General features: G+C 41.2%; 1 protein-coding gene across 1 annotated transcript; it reads left to right on the forward strand.

Moving 5' to 3' along the window:
• The first annotated feature begins 135 nt into the window (after positions 1-135).
• LOC111885554 (glutamate receptor 1.4) lies at positions 136-20,501 on the forward strand. The gene is given in 6 exon segments (XM_052767626.1): positions 136-646; positions 856-1,971; positions 1,973-2,118; positions 2,217-2,520; positions 19,502-19,892; positions 19,995-20,501. Coding segments are annotated over 6 exon segments (2,565 nt in total). The 5' UTR covers positions 136-351; the 3' UTR covers positions 20,308-20,501.
• Positions 20,502-22,226: the final 1,725 nt, after the last annotated feature.

The raw sequence follows: 22,226 nt of genomic DNA on the forward strand, positions 1-22,226 counted from the left end.
GAAGGATGCATGCCTGGTTGACATTTTGATGTATTTATATATATGATCACGTTGATTGCTTATACTTAAATGGACCAAAGAAATTTCCAGGTATTTGTGACATTTGAAAACCTTCTTCTTCATCCACTAGAATATTGCACACCTTTCCCTGTTGTAATTATTTAAATTTAGGAGATATAATTTTTAAACATCAAATCTTTTGTTTAAACACTTGAATGATGTAAGCCAGTATGTATTGGTCAACTGATTGGCTGAATCTCTTTTTATGAGTTTAATCAATAAAAGGAGAAACGAGCAAAGCTTAATTTTCATATTTGCAGCAGCAACATGAGCATTTTTTACCATTCAATAATGAAGATAAGTAGCAGGGAGAGAACACACCTTTCATCTTTAATGTTGATGTTGCTCTGCTTGCAGATATATACAAAAGCTCAAGAAGATTTAGCCTACAAGGAGATCCCAGTGGGAGTGATTCTAGATATGGGATCATCATATTCATATTCATATTCTGGGGTTGGAAAGGCTGTTCATAGCTGCATCACCATGGCAGTGTCTGAGTTTTACATGGTCAATCCTCACTTCCAAACAAGGATAATTCTTCACCACAGGGATACCCATGGAGACCCACTGCATGCTCTCTCTGCTGGTAAGTCTTACCATTTAGATAACTATTTCAGATTTCATTTGGAACACATCATGTAACAAGATCAAAAGTAAATACCAAAAAGCATGTGAAGAGAAAGGTCTGTACTTGTCATACAAATTTGTCAATTCATGTCTTTCACAACATGCACATTAGATGTTTGCTTTGGATATTTTTAATTCATTTGTTTATGTTTTTTGTTTGGCCATCAGCTCTTGATCTTTTGGAGAAGCCAAAAGTGGAAGCAATCATAGGTTCAGAGTCAACAGCCGAAGCAAAGTTGCTGGCAGTATTGGGAGACAAAGCTAGAGTGCCCATTCTTTCACTTTCACCATGTCTATCTTGCAACAAGCATCCGTATTTCCTTCAAGTTGCACACGATGAAACCACTCAATTTAAAGGGATTGCTGCAATGGCTGAATCCTTTAGATGGAAGGAAGTTACTGTTATCTGTGAAGATAGTGAGAATGGGAGAGACATGACTACATTCATGACCAATACATTCCAAAAGAAGGGTATAATTGCAACACATTGGAGCCTAATTTCAACCTCTTCTAGCAATGAACTACTCCAGGAAGAAGTTCACAAGCTTTTGAGTATGCAAACAAAAATATTCATCATGCATGCATCCCCTTCTCTTGCATCCCGCATTTTGGTGAATGCAAAGTATCTTGGAATGATGGATGAAGGATATAAATGGGTTATCACCAGTAAGACTATGGACTTTCTGAATTTAATGGATGATGAAGTCATTGAGTCTATGCAAGGGGCAGTGGGCTTTAAATCATACGTTCCACAATTAAGGGATATCCACAAATTCACTTCTAGATGGAGAAAAGAATATGATCATGCTAAGAACCATGTGATGGTGAAGCTCAAGGAGATTAATACTTATGATATTTGGGCGTATGATGCAGTTTCAGCTCTAGCAATGGCTGTTGAGAGGATACAAGCTGATGAACTGAAGATTAAAGAAGATTTGGAGACGAGTGGCTTGACTGAAAAGGGTAGGACACTTCTGAATCAGATGTTAAGCAATAGGAAGATGAATGGTGCACAAGTCATGGAAATTATAAATGTGATAGATAAAGGAGAAAAGAGGGTTGGGTTTTGGAGAAGGGATGCTGGTTTCACCAAAAAGATTGGTGAGCTCAAGTCATTTGCTGATGAGGGGCTGGAGGCCATCATCTGGCCAAGAGGTGTCAGTGTCACAACTAATTCAATGCATAATAGGAGGAGGATGCTACTACTACAAGTGAATAAGGAAATCCTGAGAATCGGCGTTCCACCAAAATTCAAACCAAATGGAGTTTTTCAAGTGAAGCATGATCCTGAAACTAATTCAACAGTCGTTTCAGGGTTTTGTGTTCCAAACTGCCTTCACTGCATTAGATCTCAATGTATCCCTTCAATTTATTCCATTCATGGATGCATATCGAAACTACAACAATCTTCTACATCGAGTCTATACTGGGGTATGCATCTTTTTAAACCCAATATATGTTCTTTGTTTGATGCTCAGGAAAAGCATGATAATTAATCTGTTTTATTGCATTATGTTTGTTTGCATCAGGAATTTGATGCTGCAGTTGGAGATATAACAATCACAGCTAACAGGTCTCGATACGTTGACTTTACATTACCATTCACGGATCTTGGCATTGGACTGCTGTCTCGAAACACCGATCCAAGCATGTGGATCTTTATGAAACCGCTGAGTTCAGATCTGTGGCTTGTGTCTGCTTGTTTCTTTATATTACTCGGTTTTGTCATTTGGATTCTTGAACATCGGTCGAATGAAGAGTTTCAAGGTTCACCATCAGAACAGATTGGAACAACCTTATGGTTTGCTTTTTCAACCCTTGTTTATGCTCATAGTAAGCTCCCACGTCTCATTTTAGTTTAATTTTTTACACAACCAAGTTCCACTTTCTAACAAGTCCCATAATATCATCCTATATAGGGATGGAAACGTGTCAGGGATGGGACAGGGTTGGCCGTCCCTGTCCCCATCTCTGGCGGATGCGGGGATTCAAATCTCCTCCCCAACCAAGTTTCACTTTCTAATGATTCACATACTATAATCCTGTTATTATTCTCTTTTGAAACGTCCAATATGGTACTTGGATGTAACAAGTTTAGATTGATAGTATAAGTTTTCATGGCGAATCTTGGTCACTTTGGTTTTATATCTTACAAGTTTTTTACAATATGGTCACTGGTGATATGTTGGAGTGGGGGGAAGATCTTCAAGTATCGTATCATTTGAAATGAAGGAAGGTTAGTGGTATCTCAGGTTTGATCCCAATGATACATTACGATGGTCAAGTTACCCAACAACAACAATAACTACACCTGAGGGTAGAGAGACGACTTCCATACGAGACCTTCTTTAGAGAATAACTCTGCGTCATGCTCCGTTGAAAGAAAAGGGGGAGGGTGTAAAATATTAAATACTAATACCAAAAAATCAGAAATAGAACTGATAAAGGAGAAAATACGTTCCTAAATACTAAAATGCACATTAAATTAAAATAAGCAACTAATGTATAGAGAGTGATTCCCAGTAAAAATGTAATCATATTGCTCGAGAGTGTCGGAATAGTTCATTGTTTCATCATTGTCATCAAAATAATTGATTGATAATGATATGTTCACGAGAGGTCCAATTTACGTAAAATTGACACTAAGGTCCGATTAACATAAAAGATATCATATAAGGCCCAATTATGATAGAAGGACCATACAAGGCCTATTTTGAATTAAGTATTCAAAAATGACACTTTAGGCCCAATAAAACCATGAATGACATTAAAAGCCCATTTTTATAAAAATGACACTTTAGGCCCAATAATACCGTGAATGTCATTAAAAGCCCATTTTTATGAAAAATGACACTTTTGGCCCCTTTAAAATCGAGAATATCAACTAAAACTCATTTTTTTTTATCTTTATTGTCAAGTGTGGCCCCTTTGAATACTTTCTTTGGTTTTCTAGTAACTTTTAACATTTTTAATCTTTCAAAGCATCATAGTGAGTTACATAAAGTAACTTGTTTCCTAATATCTTCAAAACTTGGAAGATATTTCGAGTTTACGAGTGTTTAACATAGTTTCATAACATATCACACAACATATCATGAAAAATATACACATGCATGCATAAATACTAAGATTCTACACAAAACTAGCTTGTATTTGTAACATCCTAAAATTCAAACCCGAAAATTTCATTTTTGAATTAATATGTTTAATAAACATTTTACCAAAACATTGTCGATAAAACAACACCTTACAAAATCAAAATGTTGTGTCTCAAACCATGACATCAAAAGTAATGAAAATCAGAGTACAATCCCAGAAACTCAATACGGAAACCATGTGTGTGTGTGATGCGCTGCTACACCGCCGGCTGCTTCCCCTTCGACGAAGAGGTACCTGAAACCAAAACCAAAACTGTAAGCACAAAGCTTAGTGAGTTCCCCCATCATACCACATACCATACAATATTGTCGGTATCTTTCAACCTGTAACCTTCATCGGTATCCTTCAACCGGTAACCATCATCGGTATCTTTTGTAACGCCCGTAGATCCGGGCTAGTCAATTAAAAGACGTTAAGCGTCAAAAATAACTTTTTTTATAGAAGATTATTTAGAATGAATAATCTTAACTAAATTATAGTATATGTTACAAGGATTCCGTACATATAAAGAACGCCGAAATCCGAGTTATAACGAAGAAGTTATGACCTGTCGAAGTTTCGCGACAGAACCGGCACGACACAGCGCGGCGTAAATAGTGAATTTACGTTAGAGCGATATTTAGCCTTGGCGATCCAAACGAGAATCGAAGATCTTGTTGATAGTAGTGCAACGGTAAAAAGACAGATGAAAACGGACGTCGGATGAAGAAGTTATGAATTTATAACTGAGTTTTCTTTTCCCGACCTACTAAAAATAAATAATAAAAATAAAGTCAAAATTAGCCGACGAAGTCTAAACGAAAGTTGTAGAACATAGTCTCACCTACGCGTGTATATAAAAAACGTCGAAAACGGAGTTCGTATGAGGAATATATGAAATTTTGAAGTTTATTAAATACTTAAAATATATATTTAATCTTTAATTCGGATATATATCCGAAGGAGTCACTGATCTTATCCGAAGTACGCCCAGCGTACTGGCATTCGCCCAGCGTACCCCGGTGCATGAACCCCTCGGACTCGAGGGCCTCGCATACGTAAGCGATGACGTTTTTGGTCGCGTACGCCCCGCGTAGCTGAGCATTATGCCCAACGTAATGCGAGGCTTCTGCCCCTATATAAAGGATGCGAGGGCAGCCGGCCTTTTGCTCACTTTCTCTCCTCTCTCTCCCGTTTTACCTCGTTTTTCGTGCAAGAAATATCCCGAAGCCCCGGTATCATTCCCGAGCCCCGAAGCAAGTCCCGAAGCCCTGGAGATCCCGAGGAGTAAAATTCCCGAGCTGAAGCTCTGCCCGCAAGGAGCCCGATTTTTGTAAAGATCTCCCAGATCTACCGAAGAATACTACTTCTACAAGTTGTAGTGCTGTCCGATCATCTTCTGATCAAGTGAGTGTGTGGTTACTTTCTTTTAACACATAAATATGAAGTATTTGCTTTGAAATACGTGTTATGTGTATATATATCGTTGTTTATTTGGAGTGAGTGTATAGTCCCTTTCATAAACAAAATTTTAATACAAATATTGTCTGAATGTATTAAGTATATGTTTTGGGTGAGAGTGTAGTCACTCTCTTTTAACACATAAACAAGAAGTATTTGCTATGAAATACATGCTATGTTTATATACCGTTGTTTATTTGTGATACGTGTGGAATGAATGTTTTATATGGTTTTTAAATGAGTTAAACTGTATATATATTTTATATCCACTAATATGTTGGGTAGCACATGGGTAGATGAGATAGTTGGTATGTGATAAAATGATGAGGTATGTAAGATGGTTAAGAATAATATTGGTAGATGCACCAAATAGAGAATGTCATAATACTAGCAGATGCGCTTGTAGGATTGTAATGCTCTAAAAATTCAACCAATTTTAAACTTTTCAAAAACAACCCGGTTTCATAAAGTTATTACAAAAAGGTTTTCAATACAATTATTATCAGAGTCTTCCCAGAACCACATCATAAAACATAATCATGAGGAGCGATACGATCACGCCTTTGCCTTGCCACGGTCTCCTGAAGAACCTGAAAAACATTAAACCACAACTGTAAGCCCGAAAGCTTAGTGAAATACCCCTAAAATACCAACCACATATACCATACACGTACAACACGCCATATCATAACAGAACACAGAACAGTCATGCACTTCGGGTCTACTGTGTGACTGGTCCGCCGCACCGACCTTCAGTCCACCTGGTCCACCCTCCGAGTCTAACCACATACATCGAGTCTACAGTGTGATTAGTCCGCCCGCACCGGGCCTTCAATCCACCTAGTCCACTCTCTGAGTCTACAGTATGACTGGTCCGCCCGAACTGGGCCTTCAGTCGGCCTGGTCCACTCTCCGAGCCTCGGCACGTCTGGTCCGCCCTCTTGGGGCCTACAACCTATCCGGACCGCTCGCTGGGCCTTCGGGATAACCGGTCCGTCCTAGGTATGTTGGCCTACAACACAAAGCAGGACTCGCCTCAACCCAACCCCAGTCCAACAACCATGTGCACATAAACATTCAATCATATAACTACTCACATTCAATCAAACCGATCTAACAGATCACATAGCATAACATCATCCTAACCAAGATACCGACCTAACCAGTCACTAGCATATCATCATCCTATATACCAGGATACCGACCTTAACCAGGTCTCTAACATATACCATTCTAACTACCAAGATGCAACATAGCAAAGCAATAACATAACAACGATACCCGGATCACAATCCGATAAAGGGCCGGCCTTGGTGTCGTAGACCCTGTCGATATAATGAGGATAACTCACCTCGTAACTGCCGACTGAAAAGATAAGACCAAGATGCTCCGACCACTGACACGATCTCCACCACTAGCCAACACCAACACTGAACTCAAAACAAATGCCAACAATCACCAAAATGCCCCTGGAAGTCAACTTGTCAACCCTTGGTCAAAGTCAAAGTTAAAGTCAACCTCCTGACTGACTCTACTCGCCGAGTCAACCCGATGACTCGTCGAGTCCCCATGCTCAGAACTTCCCCAATCCGCAACTCAACTCGCCGAGTCACCCCGAGACTCGCTGAGTCCAACAACTCTGAGGCCCCTCGCACTCAACTCACCGAGTCCTCCCTTGACTCAACGATTCACGGTTCAACCAGAAGAAGGTTAGGACATCACGACCAGACTCGCCGAGTCCAAGAACAGACTCGCCGAGTCCAAGGCTATCTTCAACCAACTCGCCAAGTTGTTCTTCCAACTCGTCGAGTTCCTGCCCACCTTCATGCAACTCGCCGAGTACACCCTTGTGACTCGCCGAGTACCCCTAGATCTGAAACCATACTGAGGCTTTCCAAGCCATGCAGATGATCCAAACCATAGATCTACCCTTCTTTAACTCATCCATCACGTAAAGTGGCAAACTTTACGTGAATCCAAAGAGATCTAGGCATTTTACACTCTAGGGTTTGGGTTTGGGACAAAAGGGCTTCATCAACCATTCAAGAACAGGGACTTTAATGCTCTCTAGACCTCCTCCATTCCAGATCTGAGGTAGCAACCTCAGATCTAACCTCCAACTCACAAAACCACAAGCTAATCTTTCCAAATGCTCCAAAAATGATGAATCTAGAAGAATAACAGCCCAAGAAACGAAGTAATACCTCAAAAGAAAGCTCCAACAGAAGAGAAATCTGAATCCTTGCAAAGCCCCTTGCTCCAAGCCTCTTAACTCTCGAAGATCTCTTCCAAAATCTCTTCTCCAAAGTTCAAAAGCTCTTAATCCACTCACAAACGCGTCTTAGGGATTTCTGGACTTCAAGATAGGGTAAAGAGGCTGGGGAGAGGGTATAATGTCCTTTAAATAGGGCTCATCCTCCGAATTTAGGGTTTTCTCCACTCAGCACCAACTCGCCGAGTCCAGCCGTCGACTCGCCGAGTTGGCCACTTAACACGCGACCAGATTCACGACCCTACTCGCCGAGTCCACTCATGGACTCGCCGAGTTGCCCTTTCACATTTACACTTTGAACCCTGAACTTGCACTCCTGAGCTCGGGATGTTACAATTCTCCCCCATTTAAATTAGGCTTCGTCCTCGAAGCCTGCGGCAACACAACTCCAGAACTACTCTCGCAATGCACCACCTGATATTAACCATGCCAGGTTCCTCACAACACAACCACCGAAACCCAAAACCCAACTTCCCCTCTTGCGGTGTTCTGACCACCGCTTCAAGCCGGCCACCGGCCTCATCCTCTGATTACCACACTTATCAACCAAGTACCACTCCATGATACATCACTCGCTCCAAATCACAACAATCACATGACTCATATGAGCTAGAAATAACCCAACTTCCCCTCTTGCGGGGTCCTGCACTTCCTCCCGTATAACATCTCAAAGGGAGGACGATCGATACTCTCTTGGTAGCTGTTGTTGTAGGAGAACTCAGCCAACGGAAGGTAAGTATCCCAACTACTTCCAAAATCTAACACACACACCCGCAACATATCCTCCAGAGTCTGGATGCTCCGCTTGCTCTGGCCATCCGTCTGCAGGTGAAAGGCGGTGCTGAAATGTAGACGAGTGCCCAACTCGTCGTGGAATTTCTTCCAAAACCTAGAAGTGAACCGAACATCTCTGTCCGAAATCATCAACACGGGCACCCCGTTCCGTGCCACCACACTCCTGACATAGATGTCGGCCAACTTTTCGGCCGAAATAGTCTCCTGAATCGGAATAAAGTGGGCGCTCTTGGTCAACCGATCGACGATGACCCAAATCGAATCCACTCCCCGCGCGGTCCTGGGAAGTTTTGTGATAAAATCCATCGTAATGTCTTTCCATTTCCACAACGGGATATCCAACGGCTGCATATTTCCGTGAGGTATATGATGCTCGGCCTTGACCTTCCTGCAGGTCAAGCACCGCTCCACGTACCATGTCACATCCCGCTTCATACAGGTCCACCAATAGTCCAGACGAAGATCCCTATACATCTTCGTCGCCCCGGGATGAATGGAGAATCGAGATTTGTGCGCCTCCTCCATCAGAACCTGACGCACACCCCCGTGGTACGACACCCACACCCTACGGTGTAGTGTAAGTAGTCCTCGGCTGTCATAGTCGAAGGAGGAAACCTGCCCCACTATCCGCTCGCTCTTCTGATGTTCCTCCTTCATGGCCTCCTGCTGGGCCTCTCGAATCCGCTCCAAAAGCGGAGTCACCACTGTCATCCTCAGACAGATATCCCTGATTGGCGGTGCCTTACGACTGAGCGCGTCAGCCACCACATTGGCCTTCCCCGGATGGTAAAAGATCTTGCAATCGTAATCCTTCACCACGTCCAACCACTGACGTTGCCTCATGTTTAGATTCGGCTGGTCCATGAGGTACCTCAAACTCTTGTGAGCCGTGAAGATGGTACACTGGACCCCATAGAGGTAATGCCGCCAAATCTTGAGGGAGAATACAACATGCCCCAACTCCAAATCATGCGTCGGGTAATTCGCCTCGTGAGGCTTCAACCGCCTCAAAGCGTAAGCAATGACGTGCCCTCTCTGCATCAATACTGCGTCCAAACCCGAGATGGAAGCATCGTAGTATACAACGAAATCCTCCATGCCCTCTGGCAGGGCTAAGATCGGCGCTTCGCACAATCTCTGCCTTAATGTCTCAAATGCAACCTGCTGCTCAGGCCCCCAACGGAAGACCACGGCCTTCCTTGTCAGCCTGGTCAGGGGCACGACTATCTTGGAGAAATCCTGAATGAATCTCCGATAGTAACCTGCCAGTCCAAGGAAGCTCCAAATCTCGGATGGAGTCCTCGGGACCTCCCACCTCATCACGGCCTCTACCTTGACCGGATCTACCGAAATCCTGTTCTGGTTGACAAGGTGCCCAAGAAACTGCACCTCACGCAACCAGAACTCACACTTGGAGAGCTTAGCATATAAGCTCTCCCTCTTCAAAGTACTTAAAACCTCCCGTAAGTGCTCCTCATGCTGCTCTCGCGTCTTGGAATAGCCCTAGATGTCATCGATGAAAACTATCACAGATCGATCCGACATCTGTCTGCACACATGGTTCATGAGATCCATGAACGCGGCAGGAGCATTGGTGAGCCCGAAAGGCATCACCACAAACTCATAGTGACCATAACTTGTCCGAAAGGCAGTCTTCTGCACATCATCCTCTCTGACCCTCATCTGGTGGTATCCAGAACGTAGATCAATTTTGGAGAACCAAGATGCTCCCTGTAGCTAGTCAAAGAGATCATCGATCCGCGGGAGTGGGTAACGGTTCTTCACCGTCACCTTATTCAGCTCCCGATAATCTATACACATCTGATGCGACCCATCCTTCTTCTTCACAAACAGAATCGGGGCACCCCAGGGTGAACTGTTCGGTCTAATGAACCCTTTGTCTAACAGCTCCTACGGCTGTGTAGACAGCTCCTGCATCTCAGGAGGAGCCAACCGATACGGTGCCTTGGCTATCAGAGCCGCACCAGGGACTAGGTCGATCCTGAACTCCACCTGTCTCTCCGGAGGTATCCCAGGAAATCCCTCGGGGAATACGTCCGTAAACACTCGCACCACGGGCACATTGCCCACCATCGCCTTTCCCTCCTCCCAGATATCCATAACATAGGCGACATAACTTGCGTAACCCTGCTGGAGGTAGCGCCTAGCCCTCGCTGCCGAACATAAGGCTAGTCCTCGCTGTGGCCTTTTTCCCTGAACCACCAGCTCTCCCCCACTAGGGGGCCTGATCCGCACTGACTGTTGCGTGCAATCGATTACTGCCCCATTGGGGCTCAGCCAATCCATACCAATAATAACCTTGTTCCCCCGGAAAGGTATGGGAACCAAGTCCACCAGGTAACGTTCCCCGAACAGCCGCAAAACACAATCCCGGTAGACCTATGACGCTCGCACAGACCCGTCGTCCGCAATCTCGACCTCTAGAGGGCAATCCAACATGCCCGAAGACTCAGGAAACTTCTTGCTAAGCGCAAGAGAGACAAATAATCGGGTGGCACCCGAATCAAACAACACCTGAACTGGGATATCGTTCACATGGAATGATCCTAAACAAGGCACATAATATATCAGAATCACAACGACATAACATAAAAGTATAAATAAGAAACCATACCCGTCACCACATCGGGTGCAGTGCATGCCTCCTCGGCTGTCAGTTGAAATGCTCGGCTTCGAACCACTGGAGCCTCCGAATTGACCTTCCGGCCATCCACAACCCGTGCTGTCGTTGGAGTCGGCGTCACTGCAGGCGCCGCTGCTGTTGTCAATATAGGGCAATTGGCCTTTTTATGGCCCTCTAATTGCAATGAAAGCAAATCAGGTCTGATGTCTGAATCGCAGGAGTAGGGGCAGTACAATCTCTGCCAAAATGCCCAACCTTGCCACACTTATAGCAGCCTGATCCCGGCCCAGTGCGACAAGCCCCCTCATATGACCGGCCACATTTCCCATGGCGGTCCCGTCATGACTGGCCATTCGGCCTACCATCGGATCCCTTGGGCTTCTTCCCTGAAGCCCCCATCGTCTTCCCATCTTCTGCCTTCCTCTTCCGGATGTGCTCCGGATCAATCTCTCTTTCCCTAGCCCTGGCAATCCTGGAATCCAGGGTAGGGCAAGCTGAAAAACTGACATGCTCCCGGATGTCAGCTCGTAGCATGTCATGGTTGCGGGTCCTCTTCATGTCCTCATCACCCGCATACTGGGGCACCAACAAATCCCTCTCCCGGAACTTGGCGGCGATCTCCGCCACAGTCTCCATAGTCTGTCTCATATCCAAGAACTCCCTGGCCAACTGTTAAAGCTCCACAGCTGGTGCGAACTCGGCCCTGAATCGTGCCACAAAATCTGACCACATCATAGCCTTAATGGCTGGGTCTCCCAACGTGTCACCAGTCAACTCCCTCCAATCTCTGGCTCAGTCCCTCAAACATCCTGCAACGAAACGGACCTTCGACCCTTCCGGGCAGAAGCTAGTCAGTTGCGCATACTTGGTGTCTGCGATCCATCTCCTAGCGGCAATGGGGTACTTCACCCCATGGAAATCCGGCGCACCACTCCCTCTGAAGTCCTTAAAAGACAGTGTGCGCGTGCTCGTCTGGCCAGACGCCAGATCACTCCTGAACGATCGGAAGCGATCCTCCATCAGCTCAATGATCCCCTCCTTGATCGACCCGAAGATAACCGGTGTCGCATCAAGGATACCTCTCGTGATCTCGGACGCGATGAACTCGCGTAATCCATCATCCACATGCTTGGATCCTGCACCCGAGCCCGATCCTGACCCAGATCCTGAACCTCCCGCTCTATGTCGCGTGACCACCATTCTGAAAATAAACATACTATTGTCAAGGTCACATACACTTTCCATGTTTCCTGGTTCCATCTAGGCCCTCTTTTACTTGAGTACAGATCCTCTGCTTTCACCTTCCACATCTATCCATACTTTCCTCAATGATTGCTTCGACTTCGTCAAGTCCCTTTTTCTGATAGCCTTTCCACTGACCTCATCCTAGGCTTCCCTAGGACACTCTCCGACCTACTCTCTGCCATCAGCTGCACTAGGAGTCCCCACCACCTCCCCTTAACTAGCTTGAGGATACTGTTACATATTCGTTCCTTAGTTAGTTGAAGTTGGCCAGAACCCCCATAGCATAAAGCAAACAACATTCGTGCATTGAGTAACCAAACCAGGCATAACCTACACAGACCATCCTACTGCTGACTAATCAGTCCTAACATACAACTCATACAACAGGCATATAAGGCATCCTCCTAGATCCTTAGCCCTAACTAGCATGCAATTTTCAGAATCATATATTAGGCACACAAGGCATCCTCCTAGATCCTTAGTCCTATTCTAGCATGCAGTTCTCTGAATCAAAACCATATAACATAACATAGCAAGTATGAGTATCTTGGGGAAAACTTACTTGAGCCCGGCCGGTCGCACACATCATACACTTCTTCTTTCTTAAAATTTCTCAATTTAGATTTTAGAAAACCATTTTCCTTGTAAAAATCTTTTAGTCCCTCGGTTTGAGTCCATACACCCCTGAGGGTGTGTCCGAATCCCTCAAACCAGGGCTCTGATACCAACTTGTAACATCCCAAAATTCAAGCCCAAAAATTTCATTTTTGAATTAATATGTTTAATAAGCATTTTACCAAAACATTGTCGATAAAACAACACCTTACAAAATCATAATGTTGTGTCTCAAACCATGACATCAAAAGTAATGAAAATCAGAGTACAATCCCAGAAACTCAATACAGAAACCCTGTGTGTGTGTGATGCGCTGCTACACCGCCGACTCCTTCCCCTTCGACGAAGAGGCACCTGAAACCAAAAACAAAACTGTAAGCACAAAGCTTAGTGAGTTCCCCCATCATACCACATACCATATAATATCGTCGGTATCTTTTAACCGGTAACCTTCATCGGTATCTTTCAACCGGTAACCATCATCGGTATCTTTCAATCGGTAACTGCCATCGGTATCTTTCAATCGGTAACTGGGGACTATTTCACCCCTACCACTAGCATGCAACAACAGATATAAGCATACAATCATGCATATCCGGGTACTGACCTATACCTAGGTCCTAAGGACCACTGTCAGGGAAGCTAATCCCTACTACATACATAACAACATGTCATACAGTTAAATCTCATGACCAGAACACATAACCAGACCAAGATAATTATCACAAAAATCTCATCTTCTAAATACCCCTTTTTGGTGGGCCAACATTGTGGCCTTAGACCCACCCCTACTGGAAGGTAACTCACCGCAATGTCGTGCAGTGTTTGAATTATCCTCGGCGCACAAGTCGACTCCCTTCGACTCCTCGATTCCTACACGACAGCCTTCAAGTCAACGCACAACACGTTCAACCCTAAACAGGGTTAGTCAAAGTCAACTTCAAGTTGACCCGACTCGCTGAGTTGGGCCGTCAACTCGTCGAGTCCCTAACCCTTTACTCATCCTTATCCACGTCTCGACTCGTTGAGTCTGGCATTGACTCGACGAGTTCCTTTCTTGTATGAACATCGCATGAAACTCATTCGACTCGCCGAGTTGTATGAACACTCGTCGAGTCCACCTTCATCTGATGAACAAGTCCTATCCTCGACTCGCCGAGTTGCATGAACAACTCGTCGAGTTCATCTTCAATCTTAAGAAGATTGCCTTGGACTCGCCAAGCCTGTTCTACTATTCGTCGAGTCCCATGAACTCCATGTCTAAAATTACGTCCAATGCGTTGGGTCACTCTTTCTGTCCGATTACAACCCTTCTAACACTCAACTGAGTTCTTTTGACCTTCAACAAATACGAGACTCAAAACCTTGGACTCGTCGAGTCCCAGGAACGGACTCGCCGAGTCGGTCACATCCACACTCTAAATCCTTGATTTCTGATGTACAACCTTTGATCAAAAGATAAATCCAAGCTTCTACAATCGATCTAGCACGTAAAGTTACAAACTTTACGTGCTTGCATGGGACTTTGAGCTCAAAAAGACATAAAACAAGCTCTTATGATGCATGGGACCTTTCATGGGTGCAAAAGCATTCCCCAACTGCCTTGTGACTCCCTTAATGACGTGACTTAGAAGCTCTAACCCCCAACCATGTTTTCAATCATGGTTGGCCATAAAAAATGACTTATAAAAGCCCTAAATCTCCCCAAAAAGGGATCTAACAAATGAAAGAGCAAGGTTACAACTTTTTACCTTCAATGAACTGTAGAAGGTGCACAAAATCGGGTTCCCTTGGTCTTTACTTGCTTCCTCAAGGTTTTCTCCTTCCTTCTTTAGACCACAAGCACCAAAATCCACCAACAAGGCTTAGATTGCTTCAATAACGGCTAGGGTTTCAATGAGAGGTGTTCTGGGAGCATAAGGGACGTTGTGGCTGACATAACATTGTTTAAATAGGGTGCAAACCCTCGGATTAGGGTTTTTGTCTATACAGGGTCTACTCGTCGAGTCCATCACTTAAATCCCGCGTCCTGTCCCGCTTCTACTCGGCGAGTTGGTCCTTCAACTCGCCGAGTCCAAGACCAAAAATGAAAAATACTTAGAAAGAAATACATACCAAGACCCAGGTGCTACAGTATTCTCCCCCAAAAGATAGTAAATCACGAAAAACAAGGGGTATGAAGCTCACCTTGGGAACTTTTTCGGTTTGAGGAAGGAAATAGAGTGAGTTTTCGGTCTTAGCTAGCTTCCTTGAAGATATTTGTGGAGTTTTGGTGTTCTAGGATCATAAACATGAAGATATAGTGGTTTAGAGGAAAGATCTCTAGCATAAGATTGAACAAAAACAACTTGAGTGTGAAGTAACTTACCAAGTTATGATATTTGTTGAAGAACTCTTGAAAGCACACACACAAACTCATGGTTTTTAGGAGGAAAGAGTGAGGATTTTAAGAGAGTTGAGGAAGAATGAGAAATGTGATTGAAGTTTGAATTAAAATGGTGGTGGGGAGGATGGCTTCGGTCGATCTTAAGAGGAGAGGGAAAGAGATTAAGATGGTATTTACATGGTGGTTATTGTTTGTTGCATGGATACATGTACATTTTTCATGTTTATATGCAAGTTAATGGTGAGGTGTCACAAGCACAATTCCTCATTTTTTTTAAAAGAATCCGATCGGGCCTTATGAGGAGGGAAAAAGAAATAGTTTCGGGCTTAAAAACACCGAGAACATACAAGGCCCAATGGTGTTTTCGGTTTACACATTTTTTTGGCTTGGATCGGTCCCAAAATGATTTCGGCCCAATAATGGGTCCAAAAGAAATGAATTTGGCCCAATAAAAGCTGCAATAGTGATTTGCAGCCCATAGGGATCTAAGAAAACGTTTACGGCCCAATAAGACCCGCTAAGTGTCTTATCGCCCAAATCAGGGTTGAATAATAAATTTCGACCCAATTAGGCCCAAATATGGGTTCTTGGCCCAAAAGAACAAAGTTGTGAGGTTATTGGCCCATTAGGGTCCAATAAGAGAGTTTTGAGTTAAGGCCCAAAGTTGAATGCACATAACTTATTGGATTAGATTTTTGGGCTTATACGGGAAGGTTTCGACTTGAAACAAAATTATGGATGTATACATTCGTATTGTATTGAAAGTAACTTATACTGCACATAATGTTACTTAGTTACACAAAGGATGCTAGTTGTATATGGATAGGAATTTCTAGCCCTAAAATGCTAGTTGTGACATCGAACCCTTAATTTCTGAAATCGAACCTTACTTTCTGAAATCAAACCCTCAATTTCTGAAATATGAACTTCAATTTTGAAATCAACCCTCAATTGACCCTTAATATGCAATCGACCCTTAATGTATGTTTGTGTTGATTCACCCTATTACTACTCACTTTCTGTATCTACCCTGACGTTATGTTGATATTCACTTGAACCAACTTAACTAAGAAAATGACCAAACTACCCCCATTAGAAGGTGTATCATTTTCAGATTGTTTTTTCACTATCTTTCTATCTCCATGAATTCTATATTTGCAACTCCTATAAGTATGTAAGTACTGTATGATTTGTAATTTTTATGTATGTATGGATATTGTGTATAGACTACATATATGTATGTAATATATTTATAAATGTTTCCATATTTTGTTTATTATTTTGAATTTCTTGCGCTTTGGATGCTCTAAGCGAGCGTTTACGCGGAAGAGAGTGGTAGCATTCCTAGCACATTGCCACATAAGATTTTTTTTAAGCAACATGATTTTTTGATGCCACATAAACTAAACGAAGTGGTAGCATCCAAGTTGTAAAAATATAGGGAGTGGTGGTGTGTTATTTTAATAGAGTTTATTTTGGAAAAAAAACTGCAAATAATCTCTCTCTCTCTCTCTCTCTCTCTCTCTCTCCTTAGCATAAGGTTCCGGGGTGGTGTAGTGAATTGCTAGCGAGGGTAGTGGCGAGGCTTAGCGACTCTCACTCCCTTAAGCCTTAGCGCTTTGGCTCCCGGAGCCTATAGCATTTTGGGGCGCTTTACACTTTTTTTAAAACTAAGGACATGCCCAAACCCTTCGATTCCATTTCAATGGGACCTTATTACTCAATACTCTAGTAGCTGCCTTTCGAATTCACCGTCCATCCCTTATATGGTGGGCAACACCATCATTTACATCCTATTTCCTTGTATATCACAACTTACAACTACTTAAAACTCTTCCTTGGGTGTAATACTTTCTCCCCATGCAAACTGCAACTACTTCCTCATTATGATTAGTGCTTAAATTCCAACATTTTCCTTCAAATTTCCAATCTAGCATTTAAATAATTAAGCCTTTTTCTTTTCCACCTATACTATGTCTTCGACAAATTGCATACACCATGGCAACCCTCCTAAAACTATGGTGGTCAAGTTAGTGTAGAACACATGAGGAATTTGAGGGCAAGAGAGAGATATTAAAGTTATAATGATCTTACATCATATATAGGTTTCATACATGTAAAGGTGACATGTCAAGATGCTAAAGTTACACACATCAACCCTCCCATCAATCCCACGACATTGTAAAACCAGTCCAAATGTTGAATCTACACACATCGAGCCTCTCTCCTATCCTGGAAACTCATACTCATGCCTTTTAAGACCCTAACAGGAAATCTACTATGCATGATGAATTTAGTGCGCTCATTAAAATTGACATGTGTTTACTCGTATCCCAACCACCGGGTGTTAATGTAGTCTGTTCGATGTGACTTTTTTAAACATAAATTTAATGATGACGGTTCTCTTAGCATTTACAAAGAAAGACTTGTGGCAAACGGAAAAATTCAACAACCGAGCATTGATTGTGACAAAACATTTAGCCCGATTGTCAAGCTTGCTACAATATGAACTATTCTAAGCTTAGCCATGTCTCACAAATGGCCTATTCATCAGTTGGATGTTACAATGATTACAATAGCCTTTGAACCATGTATTTGTAGACTTACCTCGTTCTCATGATTTCCTGGGATCTTGGGATCTTCCTATACTTTTGATTATGTCTGCATCTACCTCTGCCTCTAGTTTTGCCTCCACCTCTTTCTTTGTATGTTCAGTTATGGACGTACCATTCGTAACTTGTGTTTTACAAGGCGCCTCATCAATAATGTTTTGTTGCCTTGTTGTCTTTGCCTGATACATATTCCCAAGCTTCTCCCAAAGTTTGTACACTCCTGTCTCTTGAGAGACATGATGAAAAACGATGTGGTCAATCCATTGTCGAATTTGCGCCACCGTTTTCTTGTTTATTCTTGTTCAAGCTTCATTTGTCTGTTTGTCAAGTTTGATGCCTTTCTTTCTTTCATCCTTGGCTTCCATATGTTGTAATTTGTCGGTGTAAGTTGAACCATCGTAATCTTACTTATAGATTCTATTGAAAATACTTGCAAATTGCGTTTACAAAATTTTCAAGGAACAATTAGGTAAACCAAGCTCTCGGTTGGATTCAGAAGTGTCAAAAATGGCAGGGTATTATTTTTTCGGGGTCAAAATATACTTTTTGGTAACGTTATGGACTATTTTGTTACTTTTCAAAAGTACATGATCTAGATTGTAATTTACAAAATTACAGGACCAATCTGAAATTTTATGCCACACAAGAACCTTCCTAAAACTTTTCAGAAGTTTAGGTACCAAAGTTGTAACTTTCAGATCAACAGAACCAAACTGCAATTTTGGGGTGTTTGGCTAAGCTTATTTAAGGACATTATTAACTTATTAGCGGTTCCATACCGCTATAAGCTAAAAATGTGTTTTGATAAAAATTAGCTTATTGCAGTGAGAAACCGCTAATAAGTCATTTTTTCATAAGTTCCTCCACTCTAACTTATTAGCTTATAAGCCAATAGGCTATAAGCTTTTTTGCCAAACACCCTCTTTCTGAAACTTTGGCTAAGCTGCTGACGTCATTTCTTCGGCAGTCCGACGACCGGAGATTTGGAGTTCTTCTGGTGGTTGAAAAAATCCGTCTGAATCCTTGAAACGAGGCCTTTCCAATGGTGTGCCCAGAAAATGTTTTGGGGACAAATTTCGACCCAAAAACAGAGAAATTCGTAAAAAAAATTCTCTGGACACAGAACTTGGCTCTAATACCAGTTGTTGGGATTGGAAAACTCTTCTATTCAACACAAGAACAAAATTACAATAGGAGGAACAACTCTCACACTCAACCATTACAAAAAACCTATCCTCTTTCTAACACTCTCACTCTAAGTGTTATGCTTAATATCTCTGAGTTTGGGATGCTTTATAACCGAAGATGAAGCCTCTATTGATAGTCATGGCAGCCACTATTTCTCCAACATTTATTTAATGTGTTCATCATAGGGTAGGAAGAAAATGACATGCTAGCTTCTCTTTTTTCAAAGTCTCCGGAGGTCAACAATAAAACCTTGGGTGACCAAAATGAAGGTTTTGCCTTATGTGATTAGGGAGGGAGTTGACGTTTTACCAATATATATAACTGCTAAAAGAGATCAATATTTTGTTCAAGAAATGATGTTGTGAGTTAAGACTTCAAATTTCTGGTCTGTTGTATTCGATGTTTATTTTTCCTTAATCTTCTTAAACTATATTTGAGTTGGTGGTTGAAAATTGCAGGGCAGAAGCTGAAGAGTAATTTGTCAAGATTTGTAGTGACTGTGTGGTTGTTTGTAGTGCTGGTACTTGCTTCCAGCTACACTGCAACATTGAGTTCGCTGTTAACCATTGAACAAATTCGGTTAGCATCAAACAGAGACATAATTGTAAGCAACTTAATTGGAAACAAAGATCGTTTCCTTCTGCCATTTTCTACTTCAGAGGATTATGCTGATGCTTTGTCACATGGAAGCAAGAATGGTGGTGTCGATGCAATTTTAGATGAAATTCCATACCTAAAGGAATTCCTTGTGCAGTATCCATCTGGCTACTCCATGGCCGTGTATGAAATGATCACCAATGGTTTTGGTTTTGTGAGTGTCTTCCCTACACTCACTCTACCATTTATTTAGTCTGTCATTTGAATTTATAATTTGTAGATGAACTAGTAGTCTACCTGTTGTTGTTGTTGTTCCTAGTTTAATGCAAGCTGTAATTGATCATTCCCACGCAGTTCGCCCTTGGTCCCTGAGTTATCAAGAGAGATATCCAGACTACGAGAAGACGGGACTTTAAAAATGTTGGATAATAAGTGGTTTAAATCAAATTCACAGTCAATGGATTCTGAGCCTGTATTGAAGATCCTAAACCTAAAAGAGTGTCGTGGTCTTTTTCTTATAAGCGGGGTTTCAATGACTCTCGCCCTTTTCATATTCTTGCTTTATTTTATTCACGACAAACTGTATTTCACATACACAATGCTCTTTGGAGGAAAGCTTGCATTCATCATGAGGATTCTCAACCCTAAAACTGGTGGTCGAAATTAACAACTACAACTACAACTATATACGGCATTTGTCTTTTCTCTATTTATTCATTCGACTGCTACTACTCTTTATTTCTTTTGCTCTTCCTAGCGTCTTGTTAATGTTGGGTTTAATCCAGATTCTCTTGTACTTGTTATTTTTAGGGGTAGGCATGAAGATTCATCAGTAAAATTGATCATCTCTTGTGGCCAATTTCTTCTCAAAATCTTTATATGTGTAGTTTTTCAGTTTTCATCAATGGTACGTATCATAGCTGTAAACAGCTTAAACCCACTTATCATGGGTTCAAAAATTCTCAATGTGCAACCGACAAATATCACACTGATGGAAAGTCATACCCAAAGCAATTAGTGATACATATGACAAAAAAAATGTCAAATGTTCTTACAAGTCATAACATGTTCATTATGCAAACAAATACGTAAAACAAAACAATGAAAAAAATGCCTACAATGTGTAAGATACCAATGAGTAATAATAATGAAGATACAGATCACCTGGTTGAAAGGTTTCCATAATCTTTTGTAAATTGTTCAAGTTTTTTAATGTAGTCCAAAGCTTATTAATATCTAATTTGAAATTAAAAATTAAAAATTATTCAACATTTTTAATATTCAATCCAAGTAATAGAAAAATAAAATAAAAAGATAGAAATAAAAGTATAAAACTTCTCCAAAAAAAGCCAGATATAAGCATGTTCCTTCGGCTAAAAAATTGAATTAGTAAGCCCAATGGACTGGAATGCCGGATTCATCTGTGCACATCTACAATCATAGTTTTTGTAACAAGGTAACAAAGGCAATAATGCTACTACGAACATCTACTTGTTATCCAACGGTTGTATTTTACTTATGATTTGAGCAAAACCATCTTTGTATCTACTGATTTGTGAAAAAATTCATGGCAAAATACATATAAGACCTAAATAAAATGGATAATTTTCTTTTTTTCATTCGATAAAAAGGTATAAGGTCGTATATTACACGGGTTAATTAAAACAAAAGTTAAATATGAAGGGTACACATGTTGATTAAAACAAAAGTTAAATATAAAGACGTAAATCTTAAACATTTTTTTAATTAAAATTTGGAAATAAAAATAGTAAGCAAAAGTAATTTATATTCAAAAGTCATTACTTGATTATAATGATTTTTATACCCTTCAACACAATGCACCAAAAGATGACAATTTTTTCAACTACAACTCAAAAAAAAAAAAAAAACTCATTTGTTGAAGCAACTTATGATAAATTCAAGTCATCATGCTAACACTTAATAATACAAACAACCTAGTCTAAAAAAGTACTTAAACATTAATAAATGGTGTTCTAATTTGTTACCTTTTACTCATTTTTAGATGAGAAAACCTCAAAAAAAAAAAAAAACTACCTATTATATGCCGGCCCTTAAAAAAACTTTTATATTATTTTTTAATACACTTTAACTAGGGGTGGAATTGATAGGTACCAATTCATTTTTTTCACTAAACCGTGTACCGGACCAATTATACTTGGTAGAAAAAAATTTATACCACTACTGTACCAAGTATAGTTGGTACTAACTTGTTTGGCTACCAATAAGTTCGGTACATATTGGTAATGGTATATACCAACATATATGGGGGTTTTGTGAATGACGATGTTCATGTTCTTGAGCATGGTGAAACTTCAATGGAGAGTTTTGTGAATAAAAGTTTTGTAAAGGTTTTGAAAAATCAACCCAAAATGATTTTATTAATTTATATCATGTGTTTATAAAGCGGTGGAGGAATATTGAACACGTTAACATAAGTTTAAAACTTTAAACTTTACTAATTCAGTAAATGCTAATATCAAAGCTCGAAAATCATAAACACCAAACATACTAAAATTTTATATATATATATATATATATATATATATATATATATATATATATATA

This window comes from Lactuca sativa, chromosome 9, assembly GCF_002870075.4.
Source record: "Lactuca sativa cultivar Salinas chromosome 9, Lsat_Salinas_v11, whole genome shotgun sequence".
NCBI lineage: Eukaryota > Viridiplantae > Streptophyta > Magnoliopsida > Asterales > Asteraceae > Lactuca > Lactuca sativa.